This window comes from Pseudophryne corroboree, chromosome 1, assembly GCF_028390025.1.
Source record: "Pseudophryne corroboree isolate aPseCor3 chromosome 1, aPseCor3.hap2, whole genome shotgun sequence".
Classification (NCBI taxonomy): domain Eukaryota; kingdom Metazoa; phylum Chordata; class Amphibia; order Anura; family Myobatrachidae; genus Pseudophryne; species Pseudophryne corroboree.
The window spans coordinates 725019954-725037459 of NC_086444.1; the positions used below are offsets into that span (position 1 = coordinate 725019954).

Consider the following 17506-nt stretch of genomic DNA (forward strand, 5'->3'; position numbering starts at 1 on the left):
ATTGGACTCTCCTGGGGATTTGTGACATCGGACAACACCACCAATATTGTGCGTGTATTACATCTGGGCAAATTCCAGCACATCCCATGTTTTGCACATACATTGAATTTGGTGGTGCAGAATTATTTAAAAAAATGACAGGGCTGTGCAAGAGATGCTGTCGGTGGCCCGAAAAATTGCGGGCCACTTTCGGCATTCAGCCACCGCGTGCCAAAGACTGGAGCACCAGCAAACAGTCCTGAACCTGCCCTGCCATCATCTGAAGCAAGAGCTGGTAACAAGGTGGAATTCAACCCTCTATATGCTTCAGAGGATGGAGGAGCAGCAAAAGGCCATTCAAGCCTATACATCTGCCCACGATATAGGCAAAGGAGGGGGAATGCACCTGACTCAAGCGCAGTGGAGAATGATTTCAACGTTGTGCAAGGTTCTGCAACCCTTTGAACTTGCCACACGTGAAGTCAGTTCAGACACTGCCAGCCTGAGTCAGGTCATTCCCCTCATCAGGCTTTTGCAGAAGAAGCTGGAGATATTGAAGGAGGAGCTAAAACAGAGCGATTCCGCTAGGCATGTGGGACTTGTGGATGGAGCCCTTAATTCGCTTAACCAGGATTCACGGGTGGTCAATCTGTTGAAATCAGAGCACTACATTTTGGCCACCGTGCTCGATCCTAGATTTAAAACCTACGTTGTATCTCTCTTTCTGGCAGACACAAGTCTGCAGAGGTTCAAAGACCTGCTGGTGAGAAAATTGTCAAGTCAAGCGGAAAGTGACCCGTCAACAGCTCCTCCTTCACATTCTCCCGCAACTGGGGGTGCGAGGAAAAGGCTAAGAATTCCGAGCCCACCCGCTGGTGGTGATGCAGGGCAGTCTGGAGTGAGTGCTGACATCTGGTCTCGACTGTAGGACCTGGCAACGATTACTGACATGTCGTCTACTGTCACTGCATATGATTCTGTCACCATTGAAAGAATGGTGGAGGATTATATGAGTGACCGCATCCAAGTAGGCACGTCAGACAGTCCGTACGTATACTGGCAGGAAAAAGAGGCAATTTGGAGGCCCTTGCACAAACTGGCTATATTCTACCTAAGTTGCCCTCCCTTCAGTGTGTACTCCGAAAGAGTGTTTAGTGCAGCTGCTCACCTTGTCAGCAATCGACGTACGAAATTACTTCCAGAAAATGTGGAGAAGATGATGTTCATCAAAATGACTATAATCAATTCCTCCGTGGAGACATTCACCAGCAATTGCCTCCAGAAAGTACACAGGGATCTGAGATGGTGGATTCCAGTGGGGACGAATTAATAAACTGTGAGGAGGGGGATGTACACAGTGAAAGGGGTGAGGAATCGGAGGATGATGATGAGGTGGACATCTTGCCTCTGTAGAGCCAGTTTGTGCAAGGAGAGATTGATTGCTTCTTTTTTGGTGGGGGCCCAAACCAACCAGTCATTTCAGTCACAGTAGTGTGGCAGACCCTGTCGCTGAAATGATGGGTTCGTTAAAGTGTGCATGTCCTGTTTATGCAACATAAGGGTGGGTGGGAGGGCCCAAGGACAATTCCATCTTGCGCCTCTTTTTTCTTTCATTTTTCTTTGCATCATGTGCTGTTTGGGGACAATTTTTTGAAGTGCCATCCTGCCTGACACTGCAGTGCCACTCCTAGATGGGCCAGGTGTTTGTGTCGGCCACTTGGGTCGCTTAGCTTAGTCACACACAGCGACCTTGGTGCGCCTCTTTTTTTCTTTGCATCATGTGCTGTTTGGGGACAATTTTTTAAGTGCCATCCTGTCTGACACTGCAGTGCCACTCCTAGATGGGCCAGGTGTTTGTGTCGGCCACTTGGGTCGCTTAGCTTAGTCATCCAGCGACCTCGGTGCAAATTTTAGGACTAAAAATAATATTGTGAGGTCTGGAAATGAGTGGAAATTATGGTTATTGAGGTTAATAATACTATGGGATCAAAATGACCCCCAAATTCTATGATTTAAGCTGTTTTTGAGGGTTTTTTGTAAAAAAACACCCAAATCCAAAACACACCCGAATCCGACAAAAAAATTTCAGGGAGGTTTTGCCAAAACGCGTCCGAATCCAAAACCAAAACACAAAACCTGAAAAATGTCCGGTGCACATCACTAATAACTATGTTGGCAAAAACAACCGTACGTTACGCGAGAGGATTGCCAATCATAGATTAGCCATTAGGAATGCCGTTACAACTGGTCATAGTGACCAACCAGTTGCTCGTCAATTTTTCCAGGCAAAACACAGTGTTGCCTCTTTAAAATACATGATTATAGATCATGAATCACTGAGGCTTCGCGGAGGTGACAGATCACGTAGATTATTACAAAAAGAATCCAGGTGGATTCATGAGTTACAAACTCTTGTGCCCCGTGGTCTCAATAAATCTCTGGGACTACATTGTTTCATTTAAGGTGCCTCTCAGGTGTAAAATCAATTTGCCATTTATGCCGTGGTTATTTGCTGTGATTTTGTTATTGTATGCATTTATTATTATCTTCCCCTGTAATCTAATAGCAATGCTTGGCAACAGTTTTTATGTTTCCAATCGCTCCAGTATGTTTTTAACAGTACATGTATTATTATTATATGTTTGTATGTTTTGCTTCACGGATCGGTGTTCTACTGATCTTGTCTAAAACTGTGGAGTCTTTGCTTACAGTTGCCCCGGTTACGCGTCGAGTGGTGATGGCGTCATCTGTGGGCGTCTGCACTCGCGTCCCGCGCCGGAGCTGTTTGACACGCTGTGGTGAGCTTATATAAGGTATGTTTTATACTGTTTGTGTTATCCTGATGAAGTAGTAATACACTTCGAAACGTTGCTTTATCCTGCTTGCTGCATGTCAATATTTCTGAGTGCCGCCCGTCCGTTTGTTATTTTGGACCTTAAAGCCATTGAGGTACCTAGGAGGGCACCAGGCAAGTAATCATTGTGATTGAGGAATGCTGCCACAACTATGGTATATCTATATATATATATATATATATATATATACATACATACCAAAGAACCCGGCACTCACTGTGGGGAATTCCAATTAAGGGCTGCGGTGCCTTCCATAAGTCCTCAATAGACCCAAATACAAATAGCGGTAATGGCGGCACTCCACAGACTTCAAGTAAATTTAAAACAGCTTGTACTTTATTGCGTCCTACGCCGTTTCGGGTAACGGCGTAGGACGCAATAAAGTACAAGCTGTTTTAAATTTACTTGAAGTCTGTGGAGTGCCGCCATTACCGCTATTTATATATATATATATATATATATATATATATATATATATATATATATATACACACACACAGGGCCAGCTCGAGGCGTGTTCGACTAGAGCGGCCGCGCAGGGCGCCACCCTTAAAGGGTGCCGCATGCTGGCGCCGCCATGTCGGTGCCTGGAGACGGCCCTGTCCTGGAAGCCTGCAGCGGCTGTTCACCAGCGCCGCCGCCTCCTGTCTGTTAGTGAGATGTGTGCGCTATGCGGCGCCGGCGTCTGATGTCAGACACCGGCGCCACACAGCGCGCACATGCTCTGTTTCAGGCTTCGGATCGCACAGCAGCACTCCTCCTCCTCCCTCGTCGGCACAGCAGGTACTGGGGGCATATGTGGCACTGTGGGGGGCATTTATCTGGCACTGTGGGGGTCATTAATGTATCTGGCACTGTGGGGGGCATTTATGTATCTGGCACTGTGGGGGCATTTCTGGCACTGGGGGCATTTATCTGGCACTGTGGGGGTCATTAATGTATCTGGCACTGTGGGGGGCATTTCTGGCACTGTGGGGGGCATTAATTTATATGGCACTGTGGGGGGCATTAATTTATCTGGCACTGTGGGGGCATTTATTTAGCACTGTGGGGGGCACGAATGTATCTGGCACTGTGGGGGCATTTCTGGCACTGTCGGGGCATATCTGGCACTGTTGGGGGCATTTATCTGGCACTGTGGGGGCATTAATCTGGCACTGTGGGGGCATTAATCTGGCACTGTGGGGGCATTAATCTGGCACTGTGGGGGCATTTCTGGCACTGTGGGGGCATTTCTGGCACTGTGGGGGCATTTATCTGGCACTGTGGGGGTCATTAATGTATCTGGCACTGTGGCGGGCATTTCTGGCACTGTGGGGGGGGCATTAATGTATCTGGCACTGTGGGGGCATTTCTGGCACTGGGGGCATTTATCTGGCACTGTGGGGTCATTAATGTATCTGGCACTGTGGGGGGCATTTCTGACACTGTGGGGGGCATTAATTTATCTGGCACTGTGGGGGCATTTATTTGGCATTGTGGGGTGCACTAATGTATCTGGCACTGTGGGGGCATTTCTGGCACTGTGGGGGCATATCTGGCACTGTGGGGGGGCATTAATGTATCTGGCACTGTGGGGGGGCAATAATGTATCTGGCACTGTGGGGGCATTTCTGGCACTGTGGGGGGCATTAATGTATCTGGCACAGTGGGGGCATATCTGGCACTGTGGGGGCATTTATGTATGTGGCACTGTGGGGGCATATCTGGCACTGTGGGGGCATTTATGTATCTGGCACTCCTGGGGGGGGGCATGTCATGTGCATCTGGCACTGCTGGGGGGCATGTCATGTGCATCTGGCACTGCTGGGGGGCATGCCATGTGCATCTGGCTCTGCTGGGGGGGGGGCATGTCATGTGCATTTGGCACTGCTGGGGGGGCATGTCATGTGCATTTGGCACTGCTGGGGGGGGCATGTCGTGCATTTGGCACTGCTGGGGGGCATGTCATGTGCATCTGGCACTGCTGGAGGGCATGTCATGTGTAGCTGGCATGGCTGGGGGGCATATCATGTAGTTTCCCGTGTCTCAGTGCAATACCTGGTGCAATGTGTCGCAGTGCTCTGCCTGGTGCAAAGTGTATAACATGCTCTGCCTGGCGCAAGTGTATAATGTGGTCTACCTGTCGCAGTGTGTATAGGAGGTTCTACCTGGTGCAGTGTGTATTAGCTGCACTACTGTGTGGTGTAATGCGAATTGCCACTATTATGTGGCCACGCCCCTTCCCCATAAAGCATCGTCCCTATATTTTTGATGCACATAGAGGGGGTGTGAAAATATATTTATTTATAGTTCGATAATATTAAGTTGTGAGGCCCCGCCCACTTTTCCAGAGGCCCACCCACTTTTCCAGGAGGCCCCACCTACTTTTCCAGGAGCGCACGCACAGAGTATGGGAGGGTACACTTTGATATTTTCTCGCTCAGGGTGCTAGTAGGCCTGGAGCCGGCCCTATATATATATATATATATATATGTGTGTAGAAAGGAAATGACACAGCGCCACTTGTGAGGTGGGTTCTCAGTAAAAAATTAAATAATAAAATTGCTAAAAAACACACGCAACCTTGTTAGAAGGTGTCCGCCAACCCTTAAGAGCGCAATGCTGGTACAGTACTGCTGGGAAAAATCTAAAAGTGGGGGAATAAGGGTACTGGCGACTGGTGTTGTTTAAAAGGCAATAGGTAAAAAGATAGATTTAAAAGACAAAAGCTATATAATAATAATACAAACAAGCTTTAATATCACATAAAAGGGTCACCCTTTGAAGAAGTCAGCTGTGACGAAACGCGTTGGGCTCCCTGTGTTGACTCCCTTGCCTATTTTAAAAGCTAAGTTAGAAGTCCTTACTTTTTACGAAGACCTTTTATGCTCATAAGATTTTATCAGTGTTTTCATGTTTTGATCCGCTTTTATGTGATATTAAAGCTTGTTTGTATTATTATATAGTTTTTGGCTTTTAAATCTATTTTTTTACCTATTGCCTTTTAAACAACACCAGTCGCCGGTACCCTTATTCCCCCACTTATTTATATATATATATATATATATATATATATATATATAAAAGGAAAAAGGATTCTAGTGGGAGCCAATTTGCCTTTAAGATAATTTTAAAAATTATTTATTCATGTACATACTGGCATTTACAACTTAAATATCCATCAAATAAGTACAGATTACTAAAAAATTCTATATAATGGTATAACAAGTATAAAAATCTTTCAATTTAAGAGGGGATTTCACAGTCAGGTGGTCACAATCAGAATTTTGAAGGAATATGTCTCCAACCAGAAGTTTGTGGTGAAGGATTTTGTCCGAAATCACGAAACCCAACGCGTTTCGTCCGTTAGGACTTCATCAGGGGTTAACAATCAATTTTTTTGATAGATTGGGTTACCAAATTTTTGACAGGTTGACACCGCAACGGTGGTGATCCTGTGAGGAGGTTGTGTCCCATTAAAGAGGTACTGCATTATTCAGGATTGGGCATCTAGTAAAATAACTTGGTGAAATCTATTGAAGTCGTGGTGGACTATAAAGTTTTCATTATCCCTGAAAAAATTAGGGAATATAACTTCAACTAATTTCGAAAAAATGTCATTCTATATTATGATGAAATCTATTTAGATACCAAATAAATTGAAAACGTACTTGAGACTGGATATAACATTGAGCCCTAACCTGTCAAAAATTTGGTAACCCAATCTATCAAAAAAATTGATTGTTAACCCCTGATGAAGTCCTAACGGACGAAACGCGTTGGGTTTCGTGATTTCGGACAAAATCCTTCACCACAAACTTCTGGTTGGAGACATATTCCTTCAAAATTCTGATTGTGACCACCTGACTGTGAAATCCCCTCTTAAATTGAAAGATTTTTATACTTGTTATACCATTATATAGAATTTTTTAGTAATCTGTACTTATTTGATGGATATTTAAGTTGTAAATGCCAGTATGTACATGAATAAATAATTTTTAAAATTATCTTAAAGGCAAATTGGCTCCCACTAGAATCCTTTTTCCTTTTATATTTATCCCATATACCTTATCGGACAGAAGGTATTTCTTAGTGGTTGGAGACTTATGGTACAGCGCATAAAAGGTTACCTTTTATTCAAAATATATATATATATACACACATACACAAACAGGTATAAAACACAGCACTCGCCACCCCAGAAGCGGGGTATATGACTGCACTTACCACTCATAGGGTGGGGTGCATGTAGCCCATGACCACTACTTAAATAAATACAAGCAGAAAAATCAGCACTCACCATAGAAAGCTCACTTATCCTAACCACATTATGTCAGGTGACTAGTGTACCTTTAAAAGCCACAAGGTATTTGGCAGGTGCACATTAAGCCAAATAGGCATATTTGCAGTTATATTATGTGTGAAACAGTTGCCAGGTTTTAAGACTCTGTGATAGTGTAGGACCTGCATGAAGATGGGGTACCTTGGCGATCGGTTTGCAGGCTTCTATGCATTGGCCAATTCACTAACTAAACCCCCATCATTTATTTATTGATGTGTTGAGGATAAGTGAGCTTGCTATGGTGAGTGCTGAATTTTCTGTATGTATATATACAGCATATCTCACTTGAAATTAATCCCTCACCAATGTCAACTTGGGTTGGGGATGGAATGCCGGCTAACACCGGGATCCCAGCAGTCAGCATGCCAGCAGCGGGCCGAGTGCAAGAAAGCCTCTTGCGGGCTCGCTGTGCTCGCCATGCTGTCGTAGACACCCAGGAGTGGGAATTGCCCTGGTGCAGCTGTCGGCATTCTCTTTGGTCGTGATCCGACCGCCGGGATATTAACTACATCCCTTCAACTATAAGACGGATGACTAAATTAGCTAGCAAGGTTCAGTCACAGGAGATTTCACCATACTTTATTTCCACAGTAATGGGTCTTTAGGTTAATACAAAGGTTCCCAAACTGTGTGCCTTGGCTCCCTGGGGTGCCTTGGGACACTTGCAGGGGTGCCCTGGGTTGGTGGTCCAGGACCAATTCAAATTATTCATGGTCAATATAATAAGCAAAATCAGTGCTGCTGGCTGCCAGTCATAAAATATGTGGTCAAACAGAAGCAAATCCTGTCCCTCACCACACAACTGACCCTAGGGATGACATATAAACGCGATCTACTTAATGTAATATTTCTTTCTAAATTTCTAAATAAGAAATTTTTGGCCTAGGGGTGCCGTAAAAAAAAATTCTGATATTCTAGGGCGCCGTGATTCAAAAAAGTTTGGAAACCACAGGGTTAATAAACAGTTCAACAAAGCACACATTGGAACACTTACCTGCAAGATAATTATAAATAGGAAGTACAGGTTGGCTGCCCTGTGGAACTGCTCGTAAATATTGAGAGGAATGAAAGTGATGAAGTTGTATTTACTGGTCCTAATACTGTTGTCCTTGAAAATTGAAACATAAAATAAAAAAAGGATCATTATCAAATAACATTTGTTCTGAAGTAGCATGTGTTCTAATCATCTAATCATTGGCTCCTGTGTAGTTTTTAGTATGTATGTGTGTGTGTGTATATATATATATATATTAAAAAAAAAATTACTACAATAATTAACCCTGAAGTAAATGTATCTTGACGTTAAGCTGCCCTACCACTTAGTTGCACCCAGGTCCCTCTGGGTCTTTAATACAGGCATATTGGAGCGAGTGTGTGACTGTGGCTTGTAATTGGTCATACCTCAAACTTTCAATGGAGTCTGCGTGGACTGTAAAGCTGAATACCCACTATAAGATTCTGTCCAACCTTTTTTGGAGCAAAAATCTGGTAATGTATGGGGACAAATAACAATCAATCATTTGCTCCCAAAAGCCAAAATTTACAAAAATGATTGTTCGGATAAATTCAGTTAAATAAAATCAAATTGATCTAATCAATTTGTCTGAACATCCATTTTTGTCTGTTTTCCATCGGAGCATATGGTCAATTGTCATTTGCTCCCATACATTACCAGATTTTCGTTTTAGCCAGAAAGATTGGACAGATAATCTTATACAGGTACACCACTAATAATCCAGCACCCTTGGTTTCAGCACTGTGTCGGATTATCCGTTTAGTTGAAAAATTGGTGGTACATACAGCGGCATCCCGACGGCTAAGCCTCCCACCACTCACCACCTAATCTTAAACCTCCAGGAGCATGACTCCCTCTCACAGCCCAACCGCAGCCTAACTGAGCCCTTCCACAGTCTTACTCTCCCCACAGCCCCCGAAACCTCCAGTAGCCTGACTCCCACACAGCAGCCTAACTGAGCCCTCCTGCAGTTTATCTACGCCCCACAGCCTAACCCCTTCCCCTGGTTGCCTTATGTGTCTGGATTAAAAGAGGTGCTGGATAATCAGTGTTGTACATGTAGACTGAAGTGTTTGTGCAGTTTAAGAGGAACAGAAGAGCATTCATCTGGGACTCTGGCTAGGAGTGGGTATAAGTGGGTGCAGCAGTGTCACAAGAGGGGTGCGGCACGCTCTTGGGTGTCACCCGCCGAGGGGTGACACCAAAATGCTGGCTCCTGCACAGTGACAGGAGTCGAGTGCTGCACTGTTATATTATGTGCAGCACTCGGTTCCTGCCACTGTGTAGGAGCCAGCACTGCAGGGACAGCACCCCTGGGAGTCAGCCCTCACCTACCACACCCCCCAGTGACAAAAAAATGGATGTCAGGATGCAAAGCCCCGTCCCCTCCCGCAAAGCCCTGCCCCCTTTTTGTGCCTTCGATGGGCTAAAAACGGGTGCTGCCCGAGAAGCTCTGCCCCTCTATTTAAGCCCCGCCCATTTCCGAGAAGCCCGCCCCCTTTTCCCTCACTGCCGCACCGGTTGTTACAGAGGTGAGTGACGCCTCTGAGTGGGTGGAGCCCACTATACTTTCACTTGTTATAGGTGATAGTGCAGGGTAGGGATGGCCATCGGTGGGTTATCTATTGATGGGCACCATCGATGGTACCATTGATGGATAACCTCGATGTTGCAAAACCATTTGAGAAAAGAAATTTGTGAAAAGAAAAAATACATTTGTTAGCACTGAGCCATCAACGGCAGGAAACCATCTGGTTCTCCCCAATCAATGGTAAAAGTATTCAACATCGGTCATGGACCATTGATAATTTCGAATAATCGATGGTCGATGGCCATCCCTAGTGCAGGGGCTCCTCGTCACTCCAGCAACACCCTCCACGATGGGTTCTTTTTAATGTATGTGGATAATGGGCTAACAAAGTGCAAGAGAGTAACTCTGTATGTCACATTGTCAGCTCTACCCATTGACAGTGCCAGTGGTACTTTCTATTTATTTAGACAGAATTGTAATTTATACTGTAATAGTAAACTGTGTAATCTTTTCTGCATTTTTTGTTAATTATTTTTTTTGTTTTTTTACATACTGCATTCTAGTTTTAAAGTATTGATTCTTCATTAGTTACAGGTATGTGCATTTAGTTTTGGCATTTATTGTTAAACTGAGAATATCTGCATAAAACTTACAGCATATTTCTTCTTAGTAAAAAAATAGTAACTCTTCTTTGTAAATGAGCGATTAAATGTTCTGCCATTTGCTTTGACTTCCCAAGTGTAATCTGCCAAAAGAACAGTTATAATATCACCAACAGTAAATACTGTGCTACATGAAACAGAAACAGCCTACCTGGTGAGTGGAGTCCTGTAAAGACAGACGTCTGGTACGTTCATAGGCATGCACAAGCATCTAGACAAAAAGGTCAATACCCCTTTTAGCGGATGTTTTCAAAGGAAGGGTGTTATCTGGGATCGGTATGAAAAAATGAAAAACTGGCAGGTGGGATCCTGGCCGTCAGTATACCGACAGCGGGGCGAGCACTAGCAACCTCCTTGTGGGCTTGCTGCGCTCACCATGCTGTGGGCACGGCAGCTCATTGCGCTCGCCACAGGTTATAGTCTCCCTCTATGGGTGTCGAGGACCCCCACAGAGGAAGAAAAGCCTATGGCGCTGGGATTCTGGCGGCGGCATTTCACCGCTAGTCGGGATTGTGACGTCTGGGATCCCGACTAGCGGTATTGTAACCACTTCCCTGTTATCACATACCCTTCATTCAGTCCACTGGGGCATAATGTGTTTAGAGTGATTATCCAAAAGGTTCCATTCTTATTAGTTGGTTTGTGTGTTATAGGTGATAGTACAGGACCTACAGGGGCTAAAATGGCCTCTTGTGCTTGCTCTTAAAATGATGAGGAAGACTCTGGTTTCACAAACCATGTTTAATATTATGAGTGTGCTCTAAGATACAGATTTTCAGGACCTTTTTTGTCTTGCCAATATACTTTAATCCACACAGACAGGTCATCCTAAATATTGCATGTGATGTGTTACAATTTATAAAAAAAAATTTTTGGCTTTGACTCTTACATGTCTTAAAACCCTTCTCTGCAAGTTTACAGATTTGCAGGTTCCACAAGGAAAGAAGCTTTTTAAGATGGGATAACACTAGTCGATATGTTGCCCGATCCCGCGGTTCGGTGCGACATATTGGGTACATTGTCTAGTGTGTACCCATGATATGCATGCACCTGTGGGTCGCTAGTGACATCCCCTGTCAGCGCTGTAGCAGGGCTGATGGGGGATGTCGCTAGTAATTACATGCTGCCTGTGAGCCTAGCTGGATCCAAAGAGTCCTTGGCCAGCTCCACCCTTGGTGCCACAAGGACACAAAACAAAGAATAGAGTCTTTGGTTCAGCTCTTTATTATTCCTCAGTCCTGTGCAGGGATTGCGTGGATTTTTAAACCCAGCATATAAATGTGTCCTGGGAAGTATGGGAAGAGATCTGGGCCAACTGCTGAGGTGATGTTGTCATGTCTGATTTCTGACTTCCTGCAGGCCCTCCTGTGTTGCAAGGCTTGGCATTCCATCCGTGCGGTTTAGTAGTGGGATTAGCTACCTGTGGGGAAAGGTTCTCTCCCTGCATCTTTAAATCACATATTTACAGAAGGCACTGCTCCAAATACAACCCCAAGCAGTACCTGGTGACAAACATAACAACATCAATACGTATGTTATGACATTGGACACACAGTAGACTCATGAGGCAAGATTCAAATCTCCGCCTCCTCTCCCGCTGGCAGTATTCTAATGTTACTGCGGACGGGCGCGACAAGTTAATTTCAGCTCGTTCCCCCTGGGGGTAGCGAGCTGAAATGTGCGTAAAGAGACCCGTTTGGGCGCCCAAATGGGTCTTTTCACACTGGCGCTAATTACTTTAGTCGGTTTTAGGTGCTGTGCGTGTCTAAACCCGAGTGTACTGGGCAAGATAACTGGGGGCATTTGAATATCGCCCCTCGATCTCCCATCTCTCTAGACGGGAGATCAGGGGGTACGATAACATTTTAATTCCCCCCACAGTCTTTATTATAAAAGGCAGTCAGGCTATTCATTGCTCATACAGTCCCTTCTCACTGCACTTATGCACTGAGAAGCAGAGAAACAAGCAGTAAAAAGTACACAGTTTGAGTCAATATCCTAAGACGGGCAAAACTACAGACCCAGTAACAGACTGGGCAGCCCTCGACTTGTCACAACCTGCACCTCTAGTAAGACATGATTCTTTGAAAGGTCTTCAGTTTTCCCTTTACTTATTAATACATTTCCTTAAGTTATGTAAATAAGATATAATGTTACTCAAACACTCTGCCCTGTCATTAACTATGTAGCTTTAAAAAAGTACTGAGCTAGCATTTGACACTTGAGAATTTAGAACACGGACTCGGCCTATTTTAGAGATGGATGCAGTTCACATTACTGCTGTGTCTATGGAATAGATGTAACAGGTGTCAAAGTCGAAAAATATTGTAATGCATACACCATGTACTAACCCCATGCACATGCCCGCTGCACGTGCACTCAGTCTGCCGTGCGTGCACATATCCGCAAGTTGCGTAAAGTAGCTCCCCACGGCCATGCGCCTTAGCGCGTGGAATGCGCATTTACGGTAGAGTTTGTGAACGCATAGAGGGTTATTAGAACATTACATATTTAACCCAAATAGTGCATTTTGTACCCATAGCTCCCCTACACCACATCAGCGAGTATCAATAGTTTAAACAGTTCCAGGACTAAGGGATTCGCCTTTGCATGATAGGAAGGGTCAGATAAAGGTTGGAAGGTGATGTCTAGTATCCAGCTGTAGGGTATTTTGAGGGTAACATTCCGGTGTTGGTTAGAGAAAGATCGCATGTTCCTGCGTATAGTTATGTGCAAAAGTAGAATATAGATATTCACTGTATTTACTGTATATTATGTATGCGGCGGGAATCCAGAGGATACCACCCACCAGAGCAGTTGGGGAAAGACATCGCCCACCTATTCAAATCCACCTATGACCTCTTCTGTAATGTAAAGACACATCCCTGTGTCCAATGGACAATGAGTTGTGTATAAAAAGACTGTTGTTGCCTGGCCGGTCAGAAGACTCTGAACGCTTTCTATCTGACTAGCGGAGGACCGGCCGGGTTGCGCTTGCGAACATTCTCACGTATGTACATTCTCTGTAGCCATTACTCTGTTTTAGATTTACTTGTTAGCCTGTAGTGTATGATTTGTACTGTGTTACCTTTTGAAATAATCCACAAGTGGCCTTAGAACCCTGTGGTTTCAACTACAAATCGGTGTTGTGTCTTCACTTTCCTGCAAGGGTCTTAGAGTGTATTTATCTGTAAAAGGTGTATAGGTATTGATAAGGTGTACGCACTGCGGGTACTTTATACCGTCAGCGCTGCTAAAGGTTTAAGGTATAACATCGTTGCAGTACTTTGCTGCTAAGGGTTTAAAGTGTAATCAAATCATTACATTGTATCATTAACTAGGTTTAAAGGTTATCAATTGTGTGTGCATACGCTGTGTGTACTCTGTACACTCAGCGCGGTGTGTGTACGCCAAGTACGTACCACGTGCAAGGACTCTGTACGCAAATAGCGTACAAAGTGCGTAGCACGTGTTCAGTCTAGCGGCCATAGCGGCTCCACGGTAATAGTGTATCTAGAGGTATAGCTTTTCGGTCTAAGATAATATCGACATTATCACAGGTGAGTATGAGGTGTAATGTCAATGAAGATGTAGGTGGACGTACCTGGATTCCCTCTTGGACCGGAACTCACTGCTGGAACCCTAGGCAGAGGGATGAAGAACCCCAGCCCCGGAGGACCCAATATAATAGTCACCACGCGTTAGGACAGTGACATAGAATTTATTCTGGAACAGCTGATCACCACTATGAAATTGACGGGTTACAAGGGCAAGTACAATTCCACATAGGAGAAACGATGCAAACAAGGATGTATAATAAGGCAAATAATAGTGTACATTCACAATAGACTCGTATATTACCTTATACCATTTACTCCAACACTACGGGTCTTTTCCTTTACTAAAATGTACTAATGTGTACACACAGTGGCAGAATAACTGCAGTAGTCACTGCAAGCTGCTTCTACATAAAGCCTATACTCAGTTCAGTAATTACCTCTGAGCAGCAAAGGAGGCACGTTAAATATTGGGGTTATAAACCCTCGGTCACTCTCAGTCTTAAAGTTAACAGGTAAGCGAATAACTCATAGTCAAGTAATAGAATATATAGCACAGTTCAGTAGTGCGGCGTAAGCAGATTAAGCACAGTTCTGTAACGCGGAATAGCAGATAGTATACATCTAGTTAAAGAAAGTAGTTCAGGGGATAGCGAAGTATAGCACTTAAACTTCTCTCACTGTACAGAGTGCCTAGCTCGGTTCCGGCAGTATAGGCACCCAGGTGATTTGCAGAAGTAAAGGAATGAGTTCGGAGTGATAATTTGGTCAACACACACTACTCTCTTCTGTAGTGGCTGTCACTTAGCAGAGCACACTGGTGAAACACAGCCCCTGCACTAAAGTTACTCCCCTTCCACACTACCAGTCTGGGAGCAGCTCCTGTATTATTTCACGCTTTGCTTTCAAACTGCTGCTTAAAGGAATTGCAGAGTTAGCAGAAGCCCCCTTTTTAAGTCTCTCTGTGTGACTGCAGCTGACTAGAATAAGGGCTTCAATTGTGCTTATGAACAGGTAGGTGCACTATCCCTGACTCTGAGGGGATGGTACCATTACATTGGGGACTAATCTCTCCCTCTTGTCCCCTACTGCTGTGGTAATGGCTACTAACTAAAGAGCTGGTGGGGTGTCAGTGTGGCTGACTGGAATACCTGCTAGCAACAGCTGTCGTCGGCCAGGTCCCCGGCTTCAAGGCTCTAATGACCGCTCCCTCTGATGCTCTGGCTGTTCTCAAGGGAACACTGATGCTCTCCTCCCCGTATAATGTGTACAGGCTCCCACAGGGTTGCGGCTGGCGGCTCTCAGCTCCCCGTCTCTCCTCAGAATCACCTCAGCGCAGCATCACTCTCCGCGCTGTTACCTCAGAGCACCACTCATCACAGCGTCTCTCTCCCTGTCACCTCAGGAGACTCCTCAGCAATCACCTCAGGAGGTAATCCCGCCTCCTACTCTTTCCGCTCTGCATCACCCAATCAGAAGCTTTGATTCCTCCTGCTCTGCAGGTCTGCACCTTGGTCCTAGCGCTCCACAAGTTGCTGTCCTTTGGTGGCTGGCGTTGCCTAGCATCCTAAGCAAGGGGAAGCTGTAAACCCTTTCAGCTGCACTGTGCCGGCTAGTGAGAAGTGAGGGTTCCTTTTAGGGAAAATGTAGGTGTCTCACCCAGGTTGTCTCCAGTATATGGGTGATGGTACCTATATAGCCACATATATCCCCATAAATCCAAGTTAATAGGATATCCATGTCAGAGTGTCACATAGGCACCCCTAGCCAGCATCACAGATCATCTACAAGACCATTGTCCATCTGAGTATCCCTGAGGCTACTTAAGGGGAACATGTACTAAGCAGTGATAAAAGTGGAAAAGTGAGCCAGTGGAGAAGTTGCCCATGTCAACCAATCAGCTGCTCTGTATTTTTTATAGTATGCAAATTATAAATGTTACGTCAATGCTGACGGCATTCTCAGATAATATGGGACTCACGTCCCCTTTATCGGGAACTCTGCCCATCTTCACACACTCCCCACCCCCTATCAGGCTGCAACTCAGGGGGTACTTTATGTGATGACACGGGACTCTTTCTGCACATGAGCAAAACAGGCCCTGCACACACGCAGACAGGGTTCCATACATCTCCAAATTAGGCTCTCAGAAAATTATTAAAACTTTGATTCAATAATGAAAAACAACCACAATGCTTAAGTACTTGTTAAAAAAAATTACATACAATGAGTATAATTGGCAGACAATTCTCTTGAAATTCTAACAATAAAATCAGAAAGTACAGTAGCACACATACTGAACAGTACTTGCTTCTGGTATCTGTTGACAGGGAGACACCCTGAAAGGTAGGACCACTCCTCAGTCTGATAATTGGCTCCGTGGGAATGAACTGACATTACATTTTATGCCTGGTTTGGGCAGACAGATTGTCTCTGCCTCCTTGTGACTCATCAGTGACTGGGCTAATGCAGCACACTCCTGAGGTGGGGAGAGGAGCAGCTCGTCATATAAATTAGGGAAGTATGACAATATCCTGGCCTGCACCATAAATCTGGAACACATTTTAATAATAAACTTCACTTGAGAAGGGCATGGGCATGATACACCAGAAACCATCATCTCTCTTTTTTTATCAATGCTGGCAGCCTCTCCCTCACATGGCATCTTGCTATACCACAAACACTCTGCCCTGTCATTAACTATGTAGCTTTTAAAAGTACTGAGCTAGCATTTAACACTTGACAGCTGCATATTGTAAATACAGGTTCATTTGTAGGTCACCCTAGTGGGTGAAAAACTATTAAATATAGCATCTTTCTCTTATGTCCTAGAGAATGCTGGGGTCCACATTAGTACCATGGGGTATAGACGGGTCCACCAGGAGCCATTGGCACTTTAAGAGTTTGAGAGTGTGGGCTGGCTCCTCCCTATATGCCCCTCCTACCAGACTCGGTTTAGAAAATGTGCCCGGAGGAGCCGGTCACAGCTAGGGGAGCTCTACAGAGTTTCTCTGGTAAAGTTTATTTTAGAGTTTATTATGTTACAGGGAGACTGCTGGCAACAGCCTCCCTGCTTCGTGGGACTAATGGGGGGAGTAGTGTCCACCCTGCGGGGTCTGAACCACTATCTCCGCTGACAGGACACTGAGCTCCTGAGGAGATAGATCGTTCCCCGCCACGGGGGATCACTCACATCAGCAGCATGCCGCCACCCCCTTACAGAGCTGAAGAAGTGGTGAGTCACCGACCCCCCTAGGAAGCGGGGCCGGTGTGAAGATGGCGGCAAGGGGAAGGGAGCGCAGTATTAACTGCACTCCAGGAAGGTACCAGAGGCACATAGTGCGGCGCTGTGAGGGGCGCCCTGGGCCAGCACTTACCCCCCCACACTGGTCAGCAAGCCTGTCGGGGTCCACGGATCTCAGCCAGCAAAAGTCCTCAGGCCAGTATAAACATCTGAAGAGCGGGAAGACAGCGCCATTAAGGGGGCGGAGCTTCTCCTCAGAGCGGACCCAGCAGCATTCCAGCGCCATTTTCCTGCCTGCACAGCACTGGGAGGAAGAACAGGTCCCTCCACAGCAACTCC

At 45.3% G+C, this 17506-nt stretch overlaps 1 protein-coding gene across 3 annotated transcripts in view; it reads right to left on the minus strand.

Annotated features, from left to right (window-relative positions):
• The window catches only part of ATP8B3 (ATPase phospholipid transporting 8B3), a 937871-nt gene that overhangs the window by 750974 nt on the left and 169391 nt on the right, over nt 1-17506 (minus strand). For all 3 annotated transcript variants that reach the window (XM_063915843.1, XM_063915834.1, XM_063915853.1), the window contains 2 exons: nt 10358-10449; nt 8153-8266 (listed from right to left, as the gene is read on the minus strand). In XM_063915843.1, the coding sequence (XP_063771913.1) occupies nt 8153-8266; nt 10358-10449 (206 nt within the window). The remainder of the gene's footprint in view (nt 1-8152; nt 8267-10357; nt 10450-17506) is intronic.